The sequence below is a fragment of the Carettochelys insculpta genome, chromosome 29 (genome assembly GCF_033958435.1).
Source record: "Carettochelys insculpta isolate YL-2023 chromosome 29, ASM3395843v1, whole genome shotgun sequence".
Taxonomy (NCBI): Eukaryota; Metazoa; Chordata; order Testudines; family Carettochelyidae; genus Carettochelys; species Carettochelys insculpta.
Genome location: NC_134165.1, coordinates 10,175,974 through 10,200,207, shown reverse-complemented (window position 1 = coordinate 10,200,207; position 24,234 = coordinate 10,175,974). Strand labels below are relative to the sequence as shown.

General features: G+C 43.7%; 2 protein-coding genes across 3 annotated transcripts; one reads left to right on the top strand and one right to left on the bottom strand.

Annotated features, from left to right (window-relative positions):
* Nucleotides 1-3,795: 3,795 nt before the first annotated feature.
* On the bottom strand, nucleotides 3,796-12,617 carry LOC142003345 (uncharacterized). 2 transcript variants are annotated; one of them, XM_074980224.1, is made up of 3 exons: nucleotides 12,302-12,617; nucleotides 9,976-10,093; nucleotides 3,796-7,995 (listed from the first exon to the last, which is right to left on the bottom strand). In XM_074980224.1, the coding sequence occupies exons 1-3, from the start codon at nucleotides 12,615-12,617 to the stop codon at nucleotides 7,824-7,826; spliced, it is 606 nt and encodes a 201-aa protein (XP_074836325.1). In that variant the 3' UTR covers nucleotides 3,796-7,823. The 2 variants fall into 2 exon arrangements, 1 of the variants encoding a protein (XP_074836325.1); XR_012642812.1 differs by lacking the exon at nucleotides 9,976-10,093 and having other exon boundaries at nucleotides 12,302-12,409.
* LOC142003344 (homeobox protein Hox-B1-like) lies at nucleotides 12,575-21,106 on the top strand. Its single transcript, XM_074980223.1, has 2 exons — nucleotides 12,575-13,177; nucleotides 17,528-21,106. The coding sequence occupies exons 1-2, from the start codon at nucleotides 12,685-12,687 to the stop codon at nucleotides 17,869-17,871; spliced, it is 837 nt and encodes a 278-aa protein (XP_074836324.1). The 5' UTR covers nucleotides 12,575-12,684; the 3' UTR covers nucleotides 17,872-21,106.
* Nucleotides 21,107-24,234: the final 3,128 nt, after the last annotated feature.

Below are 24,234 nucleotides of genomic sequence, written 5' to 3'. Positions count from 1 at the left end.
GGTGGCTAAAAGAGGACAGCGGCCAATTATTTTCATTAGTAAATTGGAAGAGAGCAAGGAGCGGGGCTGATGATGCAGTAGGGAAAAATTAAGCTAAACATTAGGAGAAAGTTTATCACGCTAAGAACAGTTAGGACATTGGAACATGCTGCCAAGAGCGGCTAGGGGGTTGCTTTTACTAGAGATGCTCGCGGCTAGAGACCCATTTGTTGAGGATGGCTTAGGAATAATGAAGTGATTCCTGTCATGATGGGATAAGTCGATCGCTGAGGGCCCTTTTTCAGTATCAAATGGCTCAGCAGTTCTCTATTCATGACTAAGAACTACTTGCACGACAAACGGCTACAGGAGAAAGGGTGTGGCCTATGGGATAAGGGCACTGGCCTTAGGTACAGAGGTTTGCTTCCTCCTTCTGCTGTCTTATGACCTTGGGGTGAGGGGTAGTGGTGACTGTGTGTGGGCGTGAGGGTGCTGGTGGGTGTATGGGGTGTAGGTAGGTACAAGGGATAGTGATGTCTGTGTGTGGGTCTGAGGAGTGCTGGTGGGTGTGTGGGGCTCTTGGTAGGTCTCTGTTTCCCTTCCCTTGTCTGTTTCAATTAAACTCTTCAGAGGTGGGACTGTCTGTTATCAGGTATCTGACTGACTCTTTGTTCTATTTGTACACTACCTAGCATGCTGGGGTTGTGGCCAGGTTCCCCTCTAATTTTTTCCATCCATAAGCAGAATAAATTTTGTTCTGTGCACCAAGGCATGTGCAAATGTGCACCACCAACAGAAACACACGCAGACCAATGTGGGTGGCTGTGCGTGCTTTGCTAATCATCTGGGTGGCACCTGAATTTTTCCTGGGTGGCCGCTCAAGCACTCCGCTTACAGGGAACTCTGGTTGTCACCTATGACTGGGGCTCCTCAGTGCTGCTCTAATACACCTACACTATTTAACAGCATCTAGCACAATGAGGTTTTGCTCCATGACTAGGGCTCCTTTCCCACCATGGGACACCTCTAAAAGTACAGCACCTAGTGCAGTGTCTTTCTGGTCCATGACCAGGGCTCCCAGACAGCGTACCCTGTCAGCTGAGTGCTTGGTCGGCCACCCAGGTGAAATTCAGGAGCCACCCACCTGATTAGCAGTGAACCCACAGCTACCCACATTGACTAGGGTGTGTTTCTATTGTTGGTGCACTACCGCACAGGCTGTGGTGCACATAACAACATTTATTGCACACATGGCTGGAAAAAATTAAAGGGACCACCACTCCCAGGAATTACTGCAATATGAATCAATAAACTGGGGAATCCAGCTGTTACTGCACTACATGCAAAATGAAACCCTCTTACTTTCCCTGCTGAAGCACTGCAGCATGCAATGATGGGCTCTATGGTTTTTCCATGCACCTAGGCAGGTACAGAAATCAGACACAGAGCCAACCCACCAAGTTCAGGTCCAGATTCAAACTTCCCCAGCAATGACTTCCACAATTTTGTTTCAGGGCATTCTCTATTGCTCCAGCAGATGCTGGGCCATTTAGATTGTGTGATATACCACCTGGAAGGTATGAGACTTTCGGGGACAAATAAGGCTGGTCAAAGATTTTCATTAAAACAGTTTTGTAATCAAAAATCAGAGTGTTGACTATATTGTTTGGGGCAGCGAAGTGCTTGCTTTTGCAGGAAGTTTTGGTTTTTATCCAAAATATGAATACCTTAAAACTGAAATATTCCAGCTGGAAATCAAAATATTTCAATTTGAAAATGTTCTGTGGGAGTTTTTGTTTGTTTGCCACAGGGTTGCCCACTTCCCTCTGTGAGCAGGATTCCTGGCCTAAAAAGGCTTGCTCTACACTAGGCAGGTCAGTCGTTGCAGATATACAATTCCAGCTACAGCTATCACATAGCTAGAATCGACTTATCTGCACTCGACTCACCTGGCCTTGTTCACAGAGGGTGGTTGGTGGGAGAAATTCTCCCGTCAACCTCCCTTACTCCTCGCAATATTGAGAAGTGCAGGGGTCGACTGTTGACCCCTGATAGGTTGATTTCACTCCTCTCTGCTAGGCATGTGAAATCAAACTCTGGAGGATTGAACTCGACCATGTCGATTTTCCAGGTAATGTAGACATACCCTATCCCTCCCGAATAACATGGCCAAGGACCCCCATGATGCATTGTTTCCCCTTTCCAAGAGAGGAGCTGTAGATACAATGGGAGATGCAATCTGACAATGAAACCTGATGCCAGGAGACAATAAGGCACTATTTCAGAATTACATTATTTCAGTTTTCAGCCTAAATATTCTAAAATTTGAATTTCTGCTGAAAATCAAAATTTTGTGCAAAAACATAAAAGGGCATAGCCAGCTCTACATATAATATTCTTAGACTTTACATAGGGTGGCCACACTTCTTAGTAGAGAGAGCACACAGCAAGGACTCAGAACATATAGATTCTGTTCCTGTCTCTGCCACTGGACTTATAGGTGACCTTGGGAAAGTCTCTTCTCCTCCTTGTGCCTCAGTTTTCCTATATTTAAAATGGGAATAATGATGCTTACCTCCCTTACAAAGTGCTTTGAGAATCAATGATCCAAAGTGCTCGATAAGCAGCTGGTATTATAATGAGGAAGTCCTTTAAAACACCACAGAGAGGAGCTGAACCCCGGCACATTACAGTGAATGTACACAGAACAAAACTCCGTTTCCAGGCATAGAATAAAAGTCCCCCATCAGCTCAGTGCATTTGCAATGAGTCAATTTCCATCCCCATCACAGCAGCACCTCTGCTCCAAGGGAAGGGCTTTTTTTCCTGGGAGTGGGGGAGGCTTTGCTCTAGGAGACTTCCACTTTAGCTTGCTTTCATTTCCCTCTCATTCTGAACTACTAGCACACCCCTGTGACCATCAAACAGACAACCATCTGCTTCGAGACTCATAATATGGGAAACAAAGCAGTTAAGGGCTGGGAAGAAAGAGCTTGCAAAGGAGACTATAACCAATCTAGACCATGAGTATGGTACCTTTATCATTCAGTTCCTAATTAGGACAGGAAGCGCTAACAATGTTAACAGGAGTAAAGCGAAGATGACTATACAGCACTCCAGCTGGGGATGTGTCTTGCTTGGATCACTCTCCCCATAAAATGTACTTAAGCAGCTAAGATGAGGCTCACTGATGTTTTACTTATTTCTTATTGTTTCTGGCCTTATGAGGCTGCGTCTACACTAGCAAGCTCTTTTGAAAAAATCCAGCTGTTCTTTGAAAGAACACATCCACACAGAAAATGCACTCTTTTGATCCAAAATTGAAAGAATGCAGCTCTTCTTCTGGAAGCCCTCTTCCACCCCCGGATTAGGAAGGCTGTGTCTACGCTTGCATTTCTTTCGAAAGAGGAATGTAAATGAGGGGAATCAAAATGCAAATGAGGCACTGATTTACATACCTCATGCTTCATTTGCATAATCTCTTTTCGGAAGAGCTTCTTTTAAAAGAAGAAAAAGCAGCATCGATGGGGCTTTTTCAAAAATAAACCCCATCTTCGAAAGAACCCTTTTTCCTATTTTGTTTCAGGAAGAAGGCTTCTTTCAAAGATGGAGTTTATTTTCAAAACAGCCTCATCTACAATGCTTTTTTTCTTTCAAAAGAAGCTCTTCTGAAAAGATATTATGTAAATGAAGTATGAGATATGCAAATCGATGCCTCTTATGCATTTTTGATTTTCTTCCTTTGCATTCCTCTTTCAAAGGAGGAATGCAAGTGTAGACACAGCTGAAGAGTGCCTGCTTTTGAAAGCTTCTTTTGAAAAAAGGGATGTGTATACATTTTGCGGTCACTTTTTCCAAAAGAACACTCCCTATGGCTCTGGATTTTTTGATCCCTAGCCCATTCTTTCAAAAGAGCAGAGGCTATGTGGACACTCTCTATCAAAAGAGCAGATCGATTTTCAATCCACTTTTTTGTGCGTGGATGCGATCTTTTGAAAGCATTTTTTTTGGAAGAGCTCTTCCGGAAGAAATTCTTTGAAAGATCGCTGTAGTGTAGATATAGCCTGGGTCGTCTCTTAGAAGGCCAATGTCGGGTGAAAGAAGCACATGCAGAGATAGGTAAAGGGATGTCAGTGGGATCATTGCATTAATTCATGCCTGAGTCAAGTCTTGTGCTGAAAGTTTGGAGCTGGGCTTTAACTGTGCCATTAAGGGTGAGCAGCTGGCTTGCTAGGAGAGTTAGGTGCAAACACCTAACCTCATTTAAAATTCCCAGTTGCTTGACTTCTCCACTCTGCTTATATGCCCTATTTAGATAAGGGTCTGGAACTGTCTATTACTCCATACAGGGCCTAGCACAGTCCTTTGGCACTGATGTTACAAACACAACTAATAACATTTCTAACTAGTTTATCTGTGAGTTGTTGTTTATATAAATGACTAATTTCCTCTTTCTTTCTTTCTTTCATACCACACGCACAGACAGAGAATGACATACCACATAAAAAACCCACAATGACCCCTAAGTTAAAAGAACATTATTTCGATTGCAAAGTCAAGCCTGCTAAAGTTAGGAAATGCTAATTTTGGGGAACAAATAAAAGGCTCTTCTCTAAACTAAGAATTATGCCTCTGAGAATTTCAAAGGCCTCTTGCAGATAGTGGACGTACCTGAGCTCAGCTTGTCTGAAAAAGGCTTTTTTTAAATGGAAAAAAGCATCGAGCAGTCTAAATATAAGGGTTGCTAGAAGCTTCCCTTTTAAAGTTATACCTTCAAGGTGGAAGGATGGATACACTTCTCTCTGTGTCTAGATTACAGCTATCACTCATTTTAATTAGATCCAGGTACTAATCCATGGTAGGGGCACCCCGACAAGACAAAAGTGATATCTGTGGTGGGAGAGCCCATCTAGAGGAGATGCAGGGTCGTAATGTTTGCACCTTGCAATGAGGGTGCCGTGCCTTTTGCTCTTTGCACAAGAATATGAGGATGGGGAAACCATATTGTTTCAGAATAAGCTTTACTAAATATATAGGAACATGTGAGGGCTACAACTTGTGTGTGATTGGTGCAATTGGATGCTGCGGGCTTCTGAAATGTGGTAAGTACCACTTCAGGGCTCACAAACTGTCCAAAGAGATAATACCTTATTACTGCACATTACAGATGGCTTGCCCAGCTAGCGCTTGGCCTGTACCATCTAGCTAACATTTTGTGCCTATCACTTTTGCATCTGTCTTTCTAGTCCTCCCCCTATAGATTTGGGGTATGCTCTTGTCATCCTGGCTTACAAAGTTATGGGCTATGGTGGTGAATTCCGTGGCTGGTGTTACACAGAGTCAGGCAACATGATCATAACAATCCCTTCAAGCTATAAATCTAAGCCCACTGCCACTACTTAGCCAAGCTATAAATATTTAGATCTTGTTTTGTTTATTCTTTTTTAGCTTCTCCCAATTTGTTAATATCTTCCTGCTACCCAGAAACTAATTTATTCTTCCAGGTGACCTTGCATCAGGAACAGGCTCAGAGAGAAAGACAGGCACTTACTACCCTGCCCTATGCCACAAAGCTCTCTGCATGCAGCCAAAAAAAAAAGCCTAGTTAGATTTCTCTGGTGCCTCTGCCTGTTGCAGCTTAGCTTGAGTGTGAGCAACCTGACAGACCACAAAGGGCCTTCTGCTGATTTCAGAAAGTTGTCAGAGGTGTCTCAAGCTGCTAACCCAAAAATTAAGGCACCAAAATTCACTAGGCCCTTGGGAAATGTGGTTCAGAATTGCTCTTGCATATTTGACTCCCAGTCTCCTGGCCTCTGCAGCATGGGGATAACAGCACTCTCCTACTTCCCAGGTATCGTGTGTGGATAACTACAATAAAGAAGACGAGTCTTTTAAGGCACCTAATGCCCACTGATTTTAAAGGGAGTTTGGTTCCTACCTGCCCTTGTGTTCTTGGGCCTTCAGTGCTCTGGCAATTGCCACCTGGCTTAAATAAATTAATTTCCAGAAAAAAAGATTTGACCAATATTTCCTATCAGCAATTTTGTATGTCCCTCCTTCCTTATTACTGCTCCCCAGTAGCTGCACATGAAGCTCAAGGAATTCCCATTGGTGACTTGCAGTCATCCTGTGATCACACACTTCAGCTCTTTAACAAAATCATCACTGGTAAAGTTTTCAGATGACACACAAGTGGGGGCACTTGTAAATAATGAGGAGGACAGATCACTAAGACAGAGCAGTCTGGATTGCTTGGTAAGCTGAGCACACACAAACAATATGTGTTTTCATATGGCTACATATAAATGAATACATCTGGCAACAAGGATGTCAGCTGCATTCACATGATGGGAAACTTTATTCTAGGAAGCAGTGGCTCTGAAAAAAGATTTGGTGAGTCATGGTCAATGTTCCCTCTTATCTTTTCCATCCATGTGTGGAATCGATTTGATGTGCACCAAGGCATGTTGGAATTTGCACCACCAGTGGGAAAAAAAACTAGCTGTGAGTGCTCTGCTATTCAGTTGGGGGTGGCCGAGTAGCTGCACAAGCACACAGTGTAGCTGAGTGCATGCACAGCCACCCAGGATAGATTCAGGGAGAGATTCAGGTGACACCCAGAAAATTAGCAGAGTACTCACAGCCAGCAGCATATATTTCTATTGGTGGTACACATCCGCACATGCATTGGTGCACATAACAAAATTTATTCCTCCCACGGATGGAAAAAATTAGAGGGAACTCTGGCTGTGGTAGATAATCAGCTCACCATGAGCTCTCTGTATGATGCTGTGGCCAAAAAGGCTAATGTGGTCCATAAATAGGGAGGGAATCTCAACCAGGAGCAGGGAGGTTATTTCATCTCTGTGTTTGGCACTGTTCCAATTACTACTGGAGGACAGCATTCAGTTCTGATGCCTACAATTCAGGAAGGATGTTGATAAGCTGGAGAAGGTTCCAAGAGCCACAAGAATGACTAAAGACTCAAGGAGCTCTATCTGTTTAGCTAAAGAAAAAGAAGTTAAAAGGTGACTTGATCACGGTCCATAGGCAGCTACAGAAGGAACAAATATTTAATACTGGGACTCATCTATCAAGCAGAGGAAGGTCTAACACTGTCCAGTGGCTGGCATTTGAAGCGAGACACATTCCAAGTGGAAATAAAGGGTAAGTTTTAAACAACAGCATCATTACTTTTGAGCCAATCATTAAGATGGGATTTTTTTCTGCTTTGGGAATTTGTGGGGGAAACCTCTATCAATTGCGCTGTATAGGACATCTCACTAGGTGATGACAATACTGGCCTTGGAATCTATGAATCCATGACTCATAATATGCTCCTCACTCCACTGTCTGTGAACTTCATGGCCTTTGTGTAAATGGAAGTCAGTTATAATAAACACTTTGCACTGGTGAAAATGGTGAGGTGTGGGGCAGGGCAACTCAGGGCTTCTCTCTACATCCACCCAGGATCTCACATTGGCATCCTTCCTTGCTGCATATGAGAATCTTTATCCTGCTGTTCAACCTCTACTCATGCCTCTGCCTCACATGTGTGAGGTGCATAATGTGGAAGGCTACAAATAACCCATATTGTGTGTGCTTACACACAGTTTTAGTTTCCCTGCACTACTTGTAAGCCATGTGTATCCTTCCCAAGTTAAGTTGCCTCTTATATTGAAGTAGCAAGCTCAAGTCACAGGAAAAGTTGCAGATAGAGGAAATGACAGAAATCCTGAATGATACTAAAAGTCTCCAGAAAGGCCAAATTTTTCAGTGCAGATTCATTTACCCAGTGAGGGGGGGAAAATGAAGAGAACCTTGTCAGCTCCTCATTGCATTTTCTACCAGCCTCTTCTGATGCCTCCATGCACCCAACAGACAATCAGAACACCATGTTGGGCACTGCACATCTTCCAACACACCAGGGAACCAAAGGCTCCTTCACGTTTCTCATTCTTCTTCCCAGCAGATCTCAGATCAGTTTGTGTGATACGCTCGGAGCTGTGGAGGCACCTTAAAGAAAATGGAAGATAGAAAAAAAAACAACGTTTGAGGCACAAACAGGTACGTGTGCGCACGTGTGCACGGAAAGTGTCATGAACCCCATCATGCAATTCTCTCTTTGCACTTTTGGATTGTGGCTTTTAAAGTTCTTAGTGTGAGACCCAACAACCCCTTCCACTGTTCCATACACACACAAGCTTTCTCCCATGCCTCCTCCCCTATATTTCTATAGAAACCAGCAGAATCAGTGATGGGCAACTTAAGTTAGCGAGTGGGCCACATGAGTGGGCCAGAAGGTTGTTGTAACCAAGACGATATCCTGGGTTAAGGCAATTTTGCTAACTGCATTTGCATGCCTACAATTTTGGCAGAGAGGTGAATTTTACAGAAAGATTTGAAGGAGAATAGTGCAGCTATGTTTGGCCTGCGGGACTTTTTGTCTACAATTACCCATATTCAGGGATACCCCAGATTCCACTGGTTTCTGTTCACACAGGTTTTTTTTCCGTATCTGTACTACTAAAGTGACATGCACGTACAGCAAAGGCACATAAAGTGAAGAGCATGCTGATTGCGCACCACACTGACTATGAGAGCCGTGCGCTCCCTCTGCAGCCAATCAAAGAGCTGCTACCATTCAATTGGCATACCCAGAAATTCGAGGTAAAACTACCCTATCCCAGGGAAATCAGGTATCTTTTTTGCCAGACTTTTGTACAGCACCTAGCACATGCCACCATGCTCCAAAAATAAATGCCTGATTTTTAAAATTATTTATCAATAAAAACCAGGAAAACTCATCAGAAACAGAAAAAGAGGCGGAAAAATCCCTAGGCTACGTCTACACTCAAAAAGCATCTGTCTGCAGACGTTACTGTCGGAAGAGATGTTCTGACAAAACTTCTGTCGACAGTTGTGTCTACACACAAAAGCAGATCGATCTTTTAATCTGTTGTCTTGACAAAAGGTCCCCCCAGAGCATCTACACAGCTTTTTTGACAGTTCCTGTCAACAAAATACATTTTGTGTGCAGACGCTCTGCAAGTTTTGTCTACAAACCCCCAGTTTTTTTGGCAAAACTCTCTAGTGAAGATGTAGCCTCACTGTGTATCTTTACTTTAAAAAAAAAAGCTGATTCGTACACATCACCCATCATGCTCCCTTTGCAGTGCTTGACAAGTGACTATTGTGTCTTCTAAACATGATCTTACATTGTAAAACATCAGTTGTCCATGCCTTGTCTTTATTTAGAGACTGGGTTTGTCAGCAGCTGCTCAAATTTTTTAGCAATTTAAATATTTGGAATTCTCCTAGAAATTTGTTAATTGTGGATAGTGGAAACTTGTTTTCCCTTTTTACACACATACACACACAATGAACATGCAATGTTTACATACACACACCCAGAAATATGCATTGTTCACACACACAGACACACACAGACACACACACACAGAGACACTGAACATGTATTATTTACACATACAGACTAGGAATATGCATTGTTCACATAGGCCGCATCTGCAGTGGCCCCCTCCTTTTGGAAGGGGCATGGTAATGAGGGATTTTGGCAGATGTTAATGAGGCACTGCCATGAATATGCAGTGCCTCATTAGCATAATGGTGGCCACACACATTTAGAAAGTGCCGCTTTCAAAACACACACCGCCTGTGTAGACAGGACCCCCCTGACTTTGAAAGCCCCTTCTTCCCAAAACCAAATGGGAAAAAATGGAAGAAGGGTTCTTTCGAAGACTGGGTTTACTTTTGAAAGAGCCATGTCTACACTGCTTTTCTTCTTTAGAAAGATGAATATGCAAATGAGGCACCAGATATGTAAATCTGCAACTCATTTGCATTTTCAACTTCCTCATTTGCAGGCCTCTTTCGAAAACATGGTGCTAGTGTAGACACAGCCACTATGAACATGCATTGCTTACTCGCATTCAAGGAGGGTGGAATTCAGGTTTCATAACTTCCTTAACTCACAGTGGTCCTGAACTTTGACTATGATGAGCCACTGTGCAGGTAGATGGTGGATGTGGCCTGGAGCCTAGCATAAAGCCTTCTTCTTCAAGATCTGAATGTGGCTGCCTGTTTGGATTGGCTGTGTGCAAAAGAACATGAAGAGACCACATGTGAAATAGAGCAGGTGCATTGGCATGGAGTAGGCCTAGCTGAGCAACTTCTCTGATTCAATTAATACAGCCCCAGAGTGCTCCAGGCAGAAGTCCATATAGACTCTTGTTTTAGTCACATATACAAAGCCTCTCCCCCACCGGCTTTCCTTGCCTAGTGCAAGCTTTCCTAGGTGCCATCTGCATCCAGATTTCAGTTGACAAACAAGGGGAGAGTGCTGCTGAATGAATTAAGGAGACAGGACCTTGTAAATATTAATCAAGATGCTTTTTTCCCCCCCTCTGTTTGGCTCCACAGGAAGTAGGCAGATGGGGAGTGTGGAATGGCCTTTTTACCCAGCTGAAGAGTGGGGATAATTTCATCGTAATGAATTCCACCAGCAGAACATTTTTACATAAAATCAATGGCCGGATGCAAGGCTTAAATATTTTATTAGACCTTCAAGTGACTGTAAAATGTCAAAAAGTGAAGGAAACACACCCAAGCCTTTGCTAGTTTTGTTCAAATATCCCAGCTCTCAGGTAAAGAAAGGGGATGGCCTTAATGATGAGAACAAGAGCCCTTGGAGATTGGGAAAGAAGAATGAATGGAAAGATTGCATTCCATAATTAACAATTGAAAATAAATCGGCTCCCTTAAATTCTAGTCAAATTTCTAGTCGTTCAGGTGTTTCACTAATTCACCAAAGTCTTGTGTGGCTTTCTCCAAAAGACCACTTTCTAATAAATCATTACACACAGATTTTTCCATGGGGGAAAGAGTGTGTTTCATTTTGCACCCAACCTTTGTTTTTCATTTTTTAAAAAAAAAGCAGCAACCCTTTTTTAGAGAATTTTCTTCCCCCATAACTGCTAAGAAAGACAGAACATTTGAAGCAAAAGTCTTATCAGTTAATGTAATATTAACAAATTTAAATGAATTATTTTAATGCCAATTAACTTGTAGCTGTCCCTTACTAATAGTAATTTAGATTAATATTTCTTGGAAGCGGGGACAGTGTTACGTGCCTGGAATATCAAATGGAGCAGAAAACAGCACTTTGACTTATGAGGAGTTAAGCTCTTTCTTTTTTTTTTCTCCATCTGAGCCCCTGTTTTTTCAGGCAAAGCTCAGAAGTACAGCTTTTTAATGGGCTGCTATCTCGAAAGGTTGCTAGCTTAAAAAGACAACAGGATCATATTAAAAAGGCTTAACAACGAGCCCATAAAATTGGATTTCCTGATTTCTCAAATGCCTCTAGTTTCAGGGTCATTATACTGATAACTAGTTGGATAACCACCTTTAGAAGACTGCTAACAATTACGAAGTTTAGCGTATTTGTTACATCCCTAGTATCTTTTTATGTCGGTTAAAATAGGTCAATAGATCAAAATACAATTAAATCAAAACTATTCTGCAGGCTGTCCCTTCCTATAAGGTATGGCTGCTGAAACTGGGGTATAATTAATAATAAATTTTCTTACCCACTATTTTTCCAAAGGAGATTTAGTTCGTGGGGGGAGAAAGAAAACCCAGACATCCAAAATTAAATTTTATTGCTTAAAATGGGTAAGGGGGTGGAATTAATCAAAACAATTAATGTGAATTTAAGAGGGAGAAAGGAAAACCATCCCCTCTTACTGTAAGGGGGTATTTTAGTTTGACAAGTTGCCCTATAGGTTGTCAATAAAGCCACTTTTGGATGCCTACAAAACAAGACAGCAGAAATATAGCACTTTAAAGACTAACAAAATGATTTATTCTGTGATGAGCTTTTGTGGGACAGACCCACTTGATCAGATCAGTCTTAATTCCAGTACAGACTGACATTTATAAGTACAGGGGACCAAAAAAGGAGGGATGCCTATTAACTTGATCCATACTGAAAGTTAGTTGTCTTTCAATGCTAACCTAACTCTCTCTCCCTCTCCCTCCCTCTCTCTCACACACAGGCTAACCAGCACGTTCATCCATTTTCATTGCAAAAGTAATTTCAAACTTCATCGGCTAAATGAAGATGAAACGGTGTTTTAGGGTTGGATACAGAAGAAGAGGAGGGGGGAACCGAAGAGAGGGCGGGATGATGTGTTTTAACACACACACGCGCGCGCGCGCACGCACGCACGCACACACACACACACACACACGAAGATGCATGCCAGCCAACTTGGGAGCGTGAGAATAAACAGGAACTTACCTTTAGGATCCCAGCAGCTCTTCCAGGAGGGTTTGGTGGGGCGGGGTTGGGTGTGTATGGGGGGTTGGGGGGAGTCAGGTCCATTGCTCTCAGCCCAGAGCGAGATCTGTTGCAGAAACTGCTCCCTCTCGTCCCTCCTGCGCGTTTGCCCGGAGAGAGACTGAAAGTTACAAATTGCTGCCATTAACTCATCCAAGAGTCCCTCTCCCAGTGAACCTTGGCCATTGGCCAAGAGCCGGCCACGTGATCCCCTCCTGCCCGCGGATCGGATTTCAGCTGGCTTTTCCTCGGGCTCGTGGCCGGGGGAGCGCCCCATTGGCCATGGCGCGAGCCGGGCCGGGGCGCGGAACCCGGGGGCCGGCCGGCCGGACAATGAGAGGAGCATGAACCCTCTGCCGGAGCGCGGCTGGGGCGGGCAGAGCCGGCCTGGCTCTGCGGGGACCCGCCCGGGCGAGTCGAGGCCGCGCCGCATCCGCGGGGCTGGGGGAGATCGCAGCGGGATGGGAGGGGGGCTCCCCGTTGCAGTGCCCCACCCGCCCAGCCGGCCCCCTCCTGGCCTCGCTCCACCGAGCTATCCCGTGGCGGGGCCCAGGCCCCTTCCCCACTCCAGCCAACGCCCCTGCGCCCCGGGTTCTCACGCACCCTGCTGCCGTCCCGCCCCGCCCAGCTGCCTGGAGCCCGACTTTCTTGGGGGCAGCCTGCCCCCCTCCGCTTGCCTTGTCACAGCCTGCTGCGGGGGTCGGGGAGTGGATCTGCACCCTGCCCGCTCTCCCTCTCTAGGGGTGCCGGAAGAGAGGGGGGGCCTCTCTCGGGATGTTTACGGTGACACGAAAACTTTTGAGTGGATGAGAATCAAAAGGAGCCTTCCCAGACCAGGTGAGTCTGAGGCGCAGGCCTTGTGCTGAGCTGGGGCGGGCAGAGCCCAAGTAACTTTCCTAGGCAACGGACCTGCAAGATATATTCACCCTCCATAGGCAAGTGCCTGACTGCAAGCAGGTGTATTTGCCTGAATTGGTTGGTATTATTTCCAAACTCCATTTCTTCCCCCGACCTGATCGTGGCTTTCAGAACTTTGGGGGTTCAGTTAAAATTGGTTTGTGCATAAAATGATTATTTTCTTTAAAACAAACTAACAAACGAAGAAAGAACAACGAGAAGTCCCGTGGCACCTTATAGGCTAACAGATTTTTGGGGGGCAAAGACTCGCTTCGTCAGATGCATTTAAAAAGATCACCCTCAGCAAACTTTTTATCTTTTGTAGGAAGCACGAGTTAAAAGGAAATTGACAAGCCTCTCTACAGTGGCTGATCGCGTTGGCCAATTAGTGATCTTATAGATCTAAACTAAATGTATCTCAAATGTATCTGTAATATATATTCAGAATAGCTTGGAATACATATGAGGGGGTTGGAATTTGTGGTTGTGAACTGAGTTGTTGTTTCCCGGGGGGTGGGGGGAGATGAAATGTTTAATATTTCAAAAGGAATTTTGCAGGCATCGGATCTGACTTCGGTCTCGTTTTAATTTAGGCGAGACAACTTCTAAAAGTAATTTAGCCCCAAAATAAAAGAGAAGAAACAGCGTCGCACTTTTGTATGGTTTTAGGAGGGGGGTAATTACCAAGTCGGATTTTTTTAAAAAGTTCTGCGCGCGGGGAATGTATCCTCTAAATTATTCTTCAAAGATCTTCTGATCTTGAGAACGCTCCGTGCAGTGCAAAATTCAAAGCGTAGCAGTTATATTCACTCCCCAGAGGAAAGTGCAGAGACTGACGGAAAAAAACTTTCTCCAAACATTAAGCCTTATGATGAAACCATTTTCTGAACTCCTCGATAAACTCAGAGCCTTAATAGAGTATTAAAAGTCTCTTGTTACCTTCCAGCCCTATCTGGCGCCTTGCATCAGAAATATCTTCCAAGAGATTTGGCTCTGACATTTCGCTAGATATTCTTAAAACGGTGGGATTTTTTAAAAACTTTCTTTAAATTTACCATCGAGACAAACAGTTTACCATTTGCTTCGAAGTTTTCCCGGAGTCTATTGCAAAGCTTTTGCAAATGTCTGAGGCAAGTGTGTTGTTAAGGGAAAACGTTACAGTGTCTCTAACTGGATGTAAAAAAGCGGTCATGTGGCACTTTAAAGACCAACACAATAATTTTGTTAGCCTCTAAAGTGCTACACGACTGCTTTTTTGTGTTGATAAAATACAGCCTAATACGGCCACCCTCTCTGTCTCTAACTGGATGTGAAATCATGTTGCATTTTCTCAAGTGGGGGGGGAGGCAGATTGCCTTCTCCCCACCCACCCCAGCTTTGACGCTGAAAAGGGAGGAATTGGCACTTTTAAAGGAAATCCAACGGAACAACAGGAGAGTTTAATTTAAAAAAATTAACCGAGTGCCCTGCTCCCGGGAGTTCTCCTCGGCCGTGCGAATTGAAAGTACTTTCGATTGCAGCCGACGGTGAGAATTTCCACGTCCTCGGAGTTTGAGTGGGAGGGAACAGCGTTTACGCCCTGCACACAGTTGTCAAATGGATATTTACCTCTTTCTTGTCACTTTTCTGGGGAGGGCTGGAGGCAGGTACCTGCCCGAAGGCGGTCCTTGAATTTTCTCTCCCGATGACCCGTATATCGAAACTGCCTCCAACTTCTCCCAACTTTCCCCAGCCAAGGGGATTCTCACCCCCAAGAAAGCAGACGCGTGGGGCTAACAGAGCTATAAGGAAAATCTCTCTTTGTTTCACGCCTGATCTCCTTGGTTCACCTTCAGGAAGGGAAGGTGGGTTAAGTGCCTGACATTTCCAGAGAGCAAAAATGTAACACGCTGCAGAAAAGCCACAGAGAGGTGGCCGTGTTAGGCTGCATTTTCACAAACCAACAAAGCTGTCCTGTGCCATCGCAAAGACTAACAAAATAACGTATTAGGTGACGCGCTTTCCTGGGGCAGAGCCACTTCTTCAGGGCTGGAAAAGACGTGACGATGGCGCAAGTTCTTTTCATTTAGCAGATACTGTGTGCGTGTGTTTATGTGTGTGTGTGTATACACACATCCGGATGAATTTGATCACTGGGAAAACGAAGGGGAAACGCAAATAGAAGTTTAGATCTGCTAGATCTGAAGAAGCGGGTCTGTCCCACGAAAGTTCATCACCCAGTAAAGCATTTTGTTAGTCCACCAAGTGGTACTGGCCTGCTGTTTTGTTCTGTAAGAGTTTAAAGGGTTCCGATGTATTTCGTGAGTTTCACACGCACGGGAAAGAGGTGGTTTTTTTTTTTTTTTGGTCTTAATTCTGCCTCGATTTGAACTGGCCACACGGGCAGATGGATATAATAAGAAGCGAGGGAGAGACGGAGGAAATTAGAAAGACAGGAGATATAGGAGCATGGAAGAAAACAGAGACCGAGATGCAGGGGAAGAGCTGTGTTTGAGTCGAAAGCTAAGATTACGCTGGCATTTGAACTCACACCCTCAAGCTCTCAGACTCAGTTCTGCAACACTGACGATGATAACAGTAATCCTACATGCAGGGTGTCCCCCTTCGTTTAGTGCATCCTTTTAATAACCGTGTTTGGGAAGGCAGCAAGCAACCAAGAACCAAACAAACAAACTTGGCCTGGCTCACGTGACCCCGGAGTGGGGGGCTGTAGCTGGGGCTCTACCAGGCCGGTTGGACTCCCAGGGGAGAGGAGCTGAAAGTGAAAGTACCTGCGGGATGAGTTGCGGCATCAGAGCAGCTAATGGCTTTTTTGGGCAGGGACCGAGTGAATCTGCTGCACTCTCCCCTGGCTTCCCCACCCCCTCTCTGCCCTGCCTGGCTGTGACACCCTCCTGAGCGCGTTATTAGTGTCATTGCAAAGGGGAAAGATCTGCTAAGGCGCGTTCCCTCCCTGCCTGCCTCCAGCCTTGCCCCCGTCTGAATGGGAAGACAGGCAGGCAGACCGACCGACAGAACCCTTGCGCTTCCGCCTCCTGCAAGGTCTTCCACAGCCAAGAGCATCGGGTCCGCCCTGGTATGGACACATGACAACCCTCTGCGCGTGTCCCTGCAGACAAAAAACCCCCGGGCTCCTACTGGCAGCTCCTTTGGTTCCCGGGTATCATACTCCAACACGGCACATTAACACGTGGTTTGAACCGGGATGGGAATTTTCTGAGTCACTGCAGGGGCTCGTTTGCATACTTGGCTTAATCTAATTCTTGACCTTCCCCGCGCTGTTCCCCCTCCACTCTCTCATTTGCTCACCTTCCTCATTTTTTTTTTCTGATTTGTCCTCCTTAATTACTGGTTTTGGTTCTCTGCCTTAAATTTTGAGTGTGTTCTGGTCTGGCTATGGGCTGAAGAAGTGGGTCTGTCCCATGAAAGCTCATCACCTAATAAATTATTTTGTTAGTCTTTAAAGTGCTACTGGGCTGCTTTTTTGTTTTGATGGGATCTTCTGTGCGCCTTTAAACTGGCTCCCCCACATAGCCCAGCGCCGCCTGGGCACTTCCGAATGACAGAGCGCAAATGGCTGAGAACCACGAGCGTCCGGGTTGTTGCCTGGGGTCGAGATAATGAACAGATATAAAAGGAATATGTACATAACCAATTGATATGGACAGGCACGTGCAACACGCGCATATTTGATAGCACACAGATCATAACACACAAATTTAATATATATTCCAAAAACATACGCATTTTGCAGTGCATATTCTGCAAAATAATCAGTAGGACTATATTTACATGTTTCTTGCAATATGAGTATATTTTGCAGTAGGGATCTAGGCACATGATACTGAAAAATAATGGAAATCATGTATGTGGTTGTTGGAGTGTGTTACTCACAAAATGGGTTTGTATTGGAGAGCGAGAGAGAGAAGAAAAAGAAAGAAAGAAAAAAGAAAGAAAGAAAGAAAGATTAGCTAACTTGAAAGGGGAAAAATAGTCATGTAGCATTTTAAAGATTAACAAAATAATTTATTAGGTGATGAGCTTTCGTGGGGCTGACCCAGGATCTCCAGATCTGAAGAAGTGGGTCTGTCCGATGATGGCCCATCACTTAATAAATTATTTTGTTAGTCATTCAACTGCTACATGAATGCTTTGTTGTTTTATGAAGATACTGACTAACAAAGCTATCTCTCTGTGACTCTCTAGAAAGGGACCCTCTTAGTTACTAGCCGCGTGTGTTTTAATAACGATCTCCCCTCCCCCACCCCCTTCCATTCCCTTTGTCTCCAGTGAGACCAGGAAGCTGCGGCTTTGCTGGGGCGACAACCACAGTGTCTCCCAGGACCATCTTCAGCACGAAGCAGCTGACTGAACTTGAGAAAGAATTCCACTTCAACAAGTACCTAACCCGAGCCAGGCGGGTGGAGATTGCCTGTGCCTTGCAGCTCAACGAAGCCCAGGTGAAGATCTGGTTCCAGAACCGCCGGATGAAGCAGAAGAAGAGAGCGAAGGAAGGGTTCTTTGAGGGACCAGCTGGCTGCAAGGGACCGGAGTCGTCCTTCGACAAATGGGTCATCACCTCTCCAGCTACCTCTCCTATCAGAAGTAACAAGGCTACCATGCCTCCACTCTGACAGGCTCTTGTTTTTTGCTAGAACTTCTGTCCTGCTCTTGGGCAGAGAAACAGAAGAGAATGTTTTACCAAGAGAGGTGGTGGAATCTCCATCCCTAGAGGTTTTTAAGTTCCAGCTTGACATAGTCCTGGCTGGGATGATTTTGTTAAGCTTAATCCTGCTTTAGGCAGGGGGCTGGACTAGATGACCTCCTGAGGTCCCATCCAGTCCTAGGATTCTATGATTCTATGAAGAGAGAGCCTTTTCCCATGACAGGCACTCAGGCCTCCTGCCTTCAGCTTCCTGGGAGAGGGAGAAGGATGCAGGGCCCCTGGGGAACATTGCAATGGACTTAGGAATGAAAGCACACACCAAAGACATCAGCAGGGCATTCCAGACTCATCACTAGCATCCTCACCAACAGTACAGGTGTTGTTAAATCAGTATCCTTCCAACAGATGGTAAGCTAATGAATGTCATGCTAAAAATAATAGTCCCTTTCCCCTCAAAATTGATAGAAGAGAGGTGACTAGAGAGGGTCAAATTATTTTTTAAAAACATACAGTTTTTAAAAAAGCTGTAGAGAACAAAAAGTGCTCACACTCAAAAAGTGTCTTGATTGGTTGTGAGTCATTCTGAGTTTTTTTCACTAACAGTTTCAATTACATATTTATGCACAATGCATTTCCACTTTTTCCATAAAAAGTTTCTACAAAATCTTTAGTCCCAAAAAGATTTACTTAATTTTTTTCACAAAGAGTCTAATTTTTTGTAGAAGGTTTTGGTTAACAGTTTTCACTAGATATTTTGATACATTTTATTTCCACAAATGATTCCTCACCCATCCAAAAAAAAAAAAGTTGCTATGTGAGCTTGATTCACAAGTCTTTCCCCACAAAAATTCTGGACAACATTGTCTTGTGGGACCTTTGGATGATTTTTTTTCACAGAATATTTCACCACTTTTTCACCAAAAAAAGTGTTACACGTTTTCTGTTACACGTTTTTCACCAAAACTTTTGACAACAATTGGTGCTTTAGCTTTAATGCCCAATGCTTCTATTTCACTGAGCCCTTTCAGAAGGAGCTGGGTCCATCTTCTCTAGGGAGTAATTTTCTGAATGATATATAATACAATTGTCAGTTACATACCATATTGGTGAAATTTCTAACAAGAATAATGTTCCTCAGAATATTTTGAAGACCAGGAGATTTTTGCTGAGCTCAGCGTTCTGGCTGCAGACACCCATTCTGGTCAAGAATTCTATCTTTGCCCCCTGCCCACTCACCTAGATGATACCCTGGTGGGCAAATTAAACCTCTCTATGATGTGATGCCAAAGAAGCAGAAAGAACTTAGTTTCAAGCTCAGCGAAGTCTTGAATGAGACTTTGGATCTATATGAAACAAGTTCTATGCAGTATAATCAGTGGGCTGACACAGATATTTGCCCAAGCAAATATGATGTTTCCCTCATCTTTTTAAAAATGTGCTTTCCAAGCCTAAATGCACTTGCAGCATAAATGGCTAGGAAAGGAAATGTGAGTTCAAAATCAAGACTAGAAATACAAGAAACATGATAATTATGCTATAAATAACCCCCTCAGTCAGTAAAAGCTTAGAAGTGTATTATTTATTTTCACATTTCCAAGGTTCTTCATTAACATTTAAATCTTCTACAGCTGGGAGGAAATGCACTCTTCATATTAAAAGTGGATTTAATTTATAGCAAGGAGTAGTTGAATGAAAGCAACAAAGAAAATTCAAAGAGCAGGGGTGTTAACACAGAACTTTAATAGGAGAGTGGCAGTGGGCTAGAAAGATGGGAATAGTCACCTTTTAAAACCTTAATAAAGCATTAAATGGACGCCAACATTTTATCCAGGATAAACTCTAATAATTATTATTATAACCCTAAGTAACATTTAGAGCTACTTTATGCCAAGACAAAGTTGCACTTTGGAGAAATAATCTGTTCTTTTTATCACTGTGTTTTACTTTTGTGATTTTTATTATTACTGATGTTTTATTATTGAATATATGTTTGTGGAATGTCTTCCGTGCATGGAGAATGCTGGTTTTCTTTTCACTAGTTAAATTAACCCAGTAGAAGGACTTAGGTGGCATAGAAGTACATTTGATTTTACAAATATACATCACCTTCTATTTCAACAGCCATTGACTTTATACCAAATATTATGTAACACAACCCTTCCCTGTCTTCCTTTGCAGCTCATCACTGAGGCAGTGGGGGGCGGGATTCAATACCTTTAAATAATATACACATCAGTGGACTTTCAGATGGGACAGTTTCTAAAAACAGTTGTATTTTATTTGATCTTTAAATTTGCAGTTCAGTTAATTTTACTGACTCTCCCCCCCCCCAAAACAAAAGAAAAGAAAAATATATATGAAACTATAGCTAGGGCACCAAATATATTAACTTGCCAGCAACACTATTATTTTGTCATTCCCTGTTGCAAAATTTTAATCACACTTCCAAAATGATCTGTGAATCGTTCACTAAAGCACTCTTGCTGAATTAGGGTTACTGCTGTGATTTGTGTGTTTAGAATTATTTTTACTTGCACTGCTCTGCAACTATATTTTTATCATCTTGGCTGTTTTAAAAAATTTCTTAATTTGTTATTTTACATGACTCCATGTTTAAAGTGAAGATAAGTTCAGACGTTCGGGTGAAACCGCAAAATGTCTAGAATCAGTAGAGGATAGAAAGAGAAGGTTTAATTTAAAATCTTTGGGGATTACAAGGTTTAGTTATGACTGAAATCTAAAACTGGCACATCTTCCTTTAAACCAAAGACGTACAGTAAAACCAGACAAATTTCTGGAATATGAGACTTCTTTTAACACTGGAAAATATTTAAAAGGCTTGTAACAATGAGAGAATTATTACAAAATGTCTACCTCTTATTTGCTGGGACTATCAAAATGTATGCAGTTTTGGTGTACCAGTGTTGGTCCCAGGATATTAGAGAGACAAGGTGACTGAGGTAATATTTTTTAGCAGAGAAACTTGTCCTGGTGAAAAATATGAGCTTTGGAGGTACCCAGTGGTCCTGAAAACAAGCCCTGTCCTCACCACCGGAAGTCACCCACCTCGTCTCTCGGGATTACCAGAAGGAAAATATGGATTTATTTATTGATTTATTTATTATCTTTCAGTATGACGTGGACTGTGGACTGTGGCAGGGAGGGAACTGGCCATGTGAAAAGATAACATTAAAATTCTCTTGGTTTGATTTGATTTGCGTTCTTTCTCTTATTTACCATTTCTGTTAAGGTGGCAGCTCAGCTCCAGTGAGTAGGAATCTACACCCTACAGTGTGACATGGAGTATCACAAACATACTGTAACCAGTAACAGAGAGGGAGCCATGCTAGTCTGTACACTATCAAAACAAAAAGCAGTCAAGTAGCACTTTAAAGTCTAGCAAAATAATTTATTAGGTGAGCTTTCATGAGACAGACCCACTTCTTCAGACCATAGCCAGACCAGAAGCTTAATCTAATACTTGACCTTTCTCCCCCACCCCTCCACTCTCTGATTTGCTCACCTTGATCTTTTTTTTTCTGATTTATCCTTGATTACTGGTTTTGGTTCTCTGTGCCTTAAATATTGAGGCTGTTCTGGTACGGCTACGGTCTGAAGAAGTGGGTCTGTCCCACGAAAGCTCATCGCCTAATAAATTATTTTGTTAGTCTTTAAAGTGCTACTGGACTGCTTTTTGTTTTGATACTGTAACCAGTGTTTCCTGTAAGCTGAGTGCTTGGGCAGCTGCCCAGAAGAAATTCAGGTCTCACCCAGCTGATTGTCAGAATGTCCACAGCAATGCGTAGCCTGCAGCACGTGTTTCTATTGGTGGGGCACACAGCAAATATGTTCCAGGTAATCCTCAAGTGGTCCCTCACCTGTCACCCATTTCCAGAGGCTAGGGACACCATTCCTGCTTGGCCTGGCTAATAAGTATTGATGAACCTGTCCTCCATGAATGTATCTAGTTCCTTTTTGAACCCCGTTGAAATCCGGGTCAGCACAACATCATCTGCCAAGGACTTCTACAGATTGAATATGCCCTGCATGAAGAAATACTTCCTTTTGTTTGCTTGAAGCCAGCTACCTATTAATTTCATTTGGTGACCCCTAGTTCTGATGGGAATAAGTAAACACCTTTTCCTTATTCACTTCCTTCATATCTGCCATGATTTTATAGGCCTCTATCATATCGCCCCTAAATCTCATCTTTTTGAAGCTGAAAAGTCCCAGTCTTTTTAATCCCCCTTCATATGACACCCATTCCAAATCCCTAACAATTTTTATTGCCCTTTTCTGAACCTTTTCCAGTGCTAAAATTTGCTCAAAAGAAGCAAAACTCTTACAGCATTTTGCAAAATAAGGGAGGGCTCTTAAAAGATACAATTCATGTTGCAATGCAAAAAATGAAGGAACTTTAAAAATTAAGTATATATAAACCAGTCAGCTTGAAATAACACTCCCCCCCAACTTCTTTTTGCTGTTAGTAAATAGGTGGCAAGTGTGAGATATTTGACACCTACTCTCCCTTGAGGCATGGACTGTGGCTCCCAACTTTGTACCAGTTCATGCACCACCTTTTTAAAATTGTTGTGAAGTGAATTGCTGGAATATCGTGAGTACTGCAGCCATGCAACTCCTGGTGTCTACATACATAGGTTGCAAGGCCAGAAGGGACTATTACGATCATCTCATCTGACCTCCTGCTCAACACGTGCCAGAGAATTTTACCCAGTGATTCCTTCACTAGGTCCCGTAATGTTCAGTTGAACCAGCAGGTTGTGCCTGGCTGTCCACCGTATGTGATCAAAGGGTTGTAGATGAGGTGTTTAGGTGTAAATGACCTCTGACTTGCAGAATGCTAAGGGTACATCTACATTACAACTGGAGGTGTGACTTCCGTGTTGGGTAAATACGTGTGCACTAGTTTCATTTGAGCTAGCTTGTTAAAAATGCAGTGTAATCTGATGCTGAGCACGGGCACAGCTAAGCACCAGGGTTTTCCCCATCTGAGCCCTTAGGTCCAGCGTCCGGTGGTTATCCCATGCCACCATGGCTGCATTGCTAATTTTAGTGTGTGGGCATAATCAAAGCTAGCACATGTATGTCTACCTGAGCTGAATGTTTCAGGTCCCCCCAGTGCGTATGTACTGCATGGGTCACTTACACAGGTGAAAGTAACTTGGTACAGCCTGGTACTCCGCACCGGCAAGAAAGTGGCTGGCAAGATGCGGCATATTGGACCAGCTGTTTACTGGTCCACTGCCCCCAGGCCCTCCATGGAGCTGCTTCCCAGGAGAATGGGGCTGGCGGTGGTTGGGTCTGAGTGCAGTCTGGCAGCCAGGGGAGCTGCCAGCATTTTAGTGCTTTCTATGTATGCTGCTGCCCCTCCCAGTGGGGAAAGGAGCAGAACCCTATGTCTGCCCCTGCAGTCCTCTACCAGGCTGCAGCTGTCCAGAGAGGAGACACAGGCAGAGCAGGGAACTGGCAGTTCCTCTGGCTGTTGTACCACCTTCCAACCACCTTTTAGCAATATGGGGTGGGGAGTAGAGGGGAAAAGCAGGGGTGGGGGTGGGGCAGAGTCACATGGAAGGTCATGTGGGGAGGTTACATGGCTCTCCTTAGCTGGTGTCCCCCCAACACACCCCCTCAATGTATTGGGAAGAAATTAAATTTACTTTCAACCCCAATCAATTACCTCATACTCATGTGTGCCTAAAGCAATGAAGTATTGGCAACCTCAAGGGCTCAAAATCCACACACCCGCTCACCCCATCACAAAACTGGTCTAAAATGAGATTTAACACAATAATAACACATTCTGGGGGCTCTTTTGGGTTCCTTTCTTGTTTCTGGGCCTTTCATCATTACACTTTCAGGCTTTCCTTTACAACCATAAGGCCAGAAGCTTGCTATGCTATAAAAATGAGAGCTGAGAGGGTTATACAAATCCCATGATTCCAGGAGCTGGGGCTTTAAGCAAAACACCAAACTCATGTTGGCTTGGGCAATATTGTGTATGGAGGTACAAGCACATTGGTGGAATCCCTTAGTAAGCAGGTCCACAGTTGAATCAATGTCTTTTGTCTCAGCGTTGTAAACCCCAGATTATGTTTACTGCATTCTGGACTGTTGCAACATTTCAGATTTTCTCTGTGTTAAATAGGTTTTATTCTAAAATTACAGCCATCTTCAAGAAAATCCATGCTGGCCTACTCTTCCTTTCACCTCTGACCTTTTGACCTCTTCCTTGCCTGAGGACAGAGTTGACCCGGTCATTGACTAACCCTGAGTCAATAAGTCTGCCTTCATTAGCATAAAACATGAATCT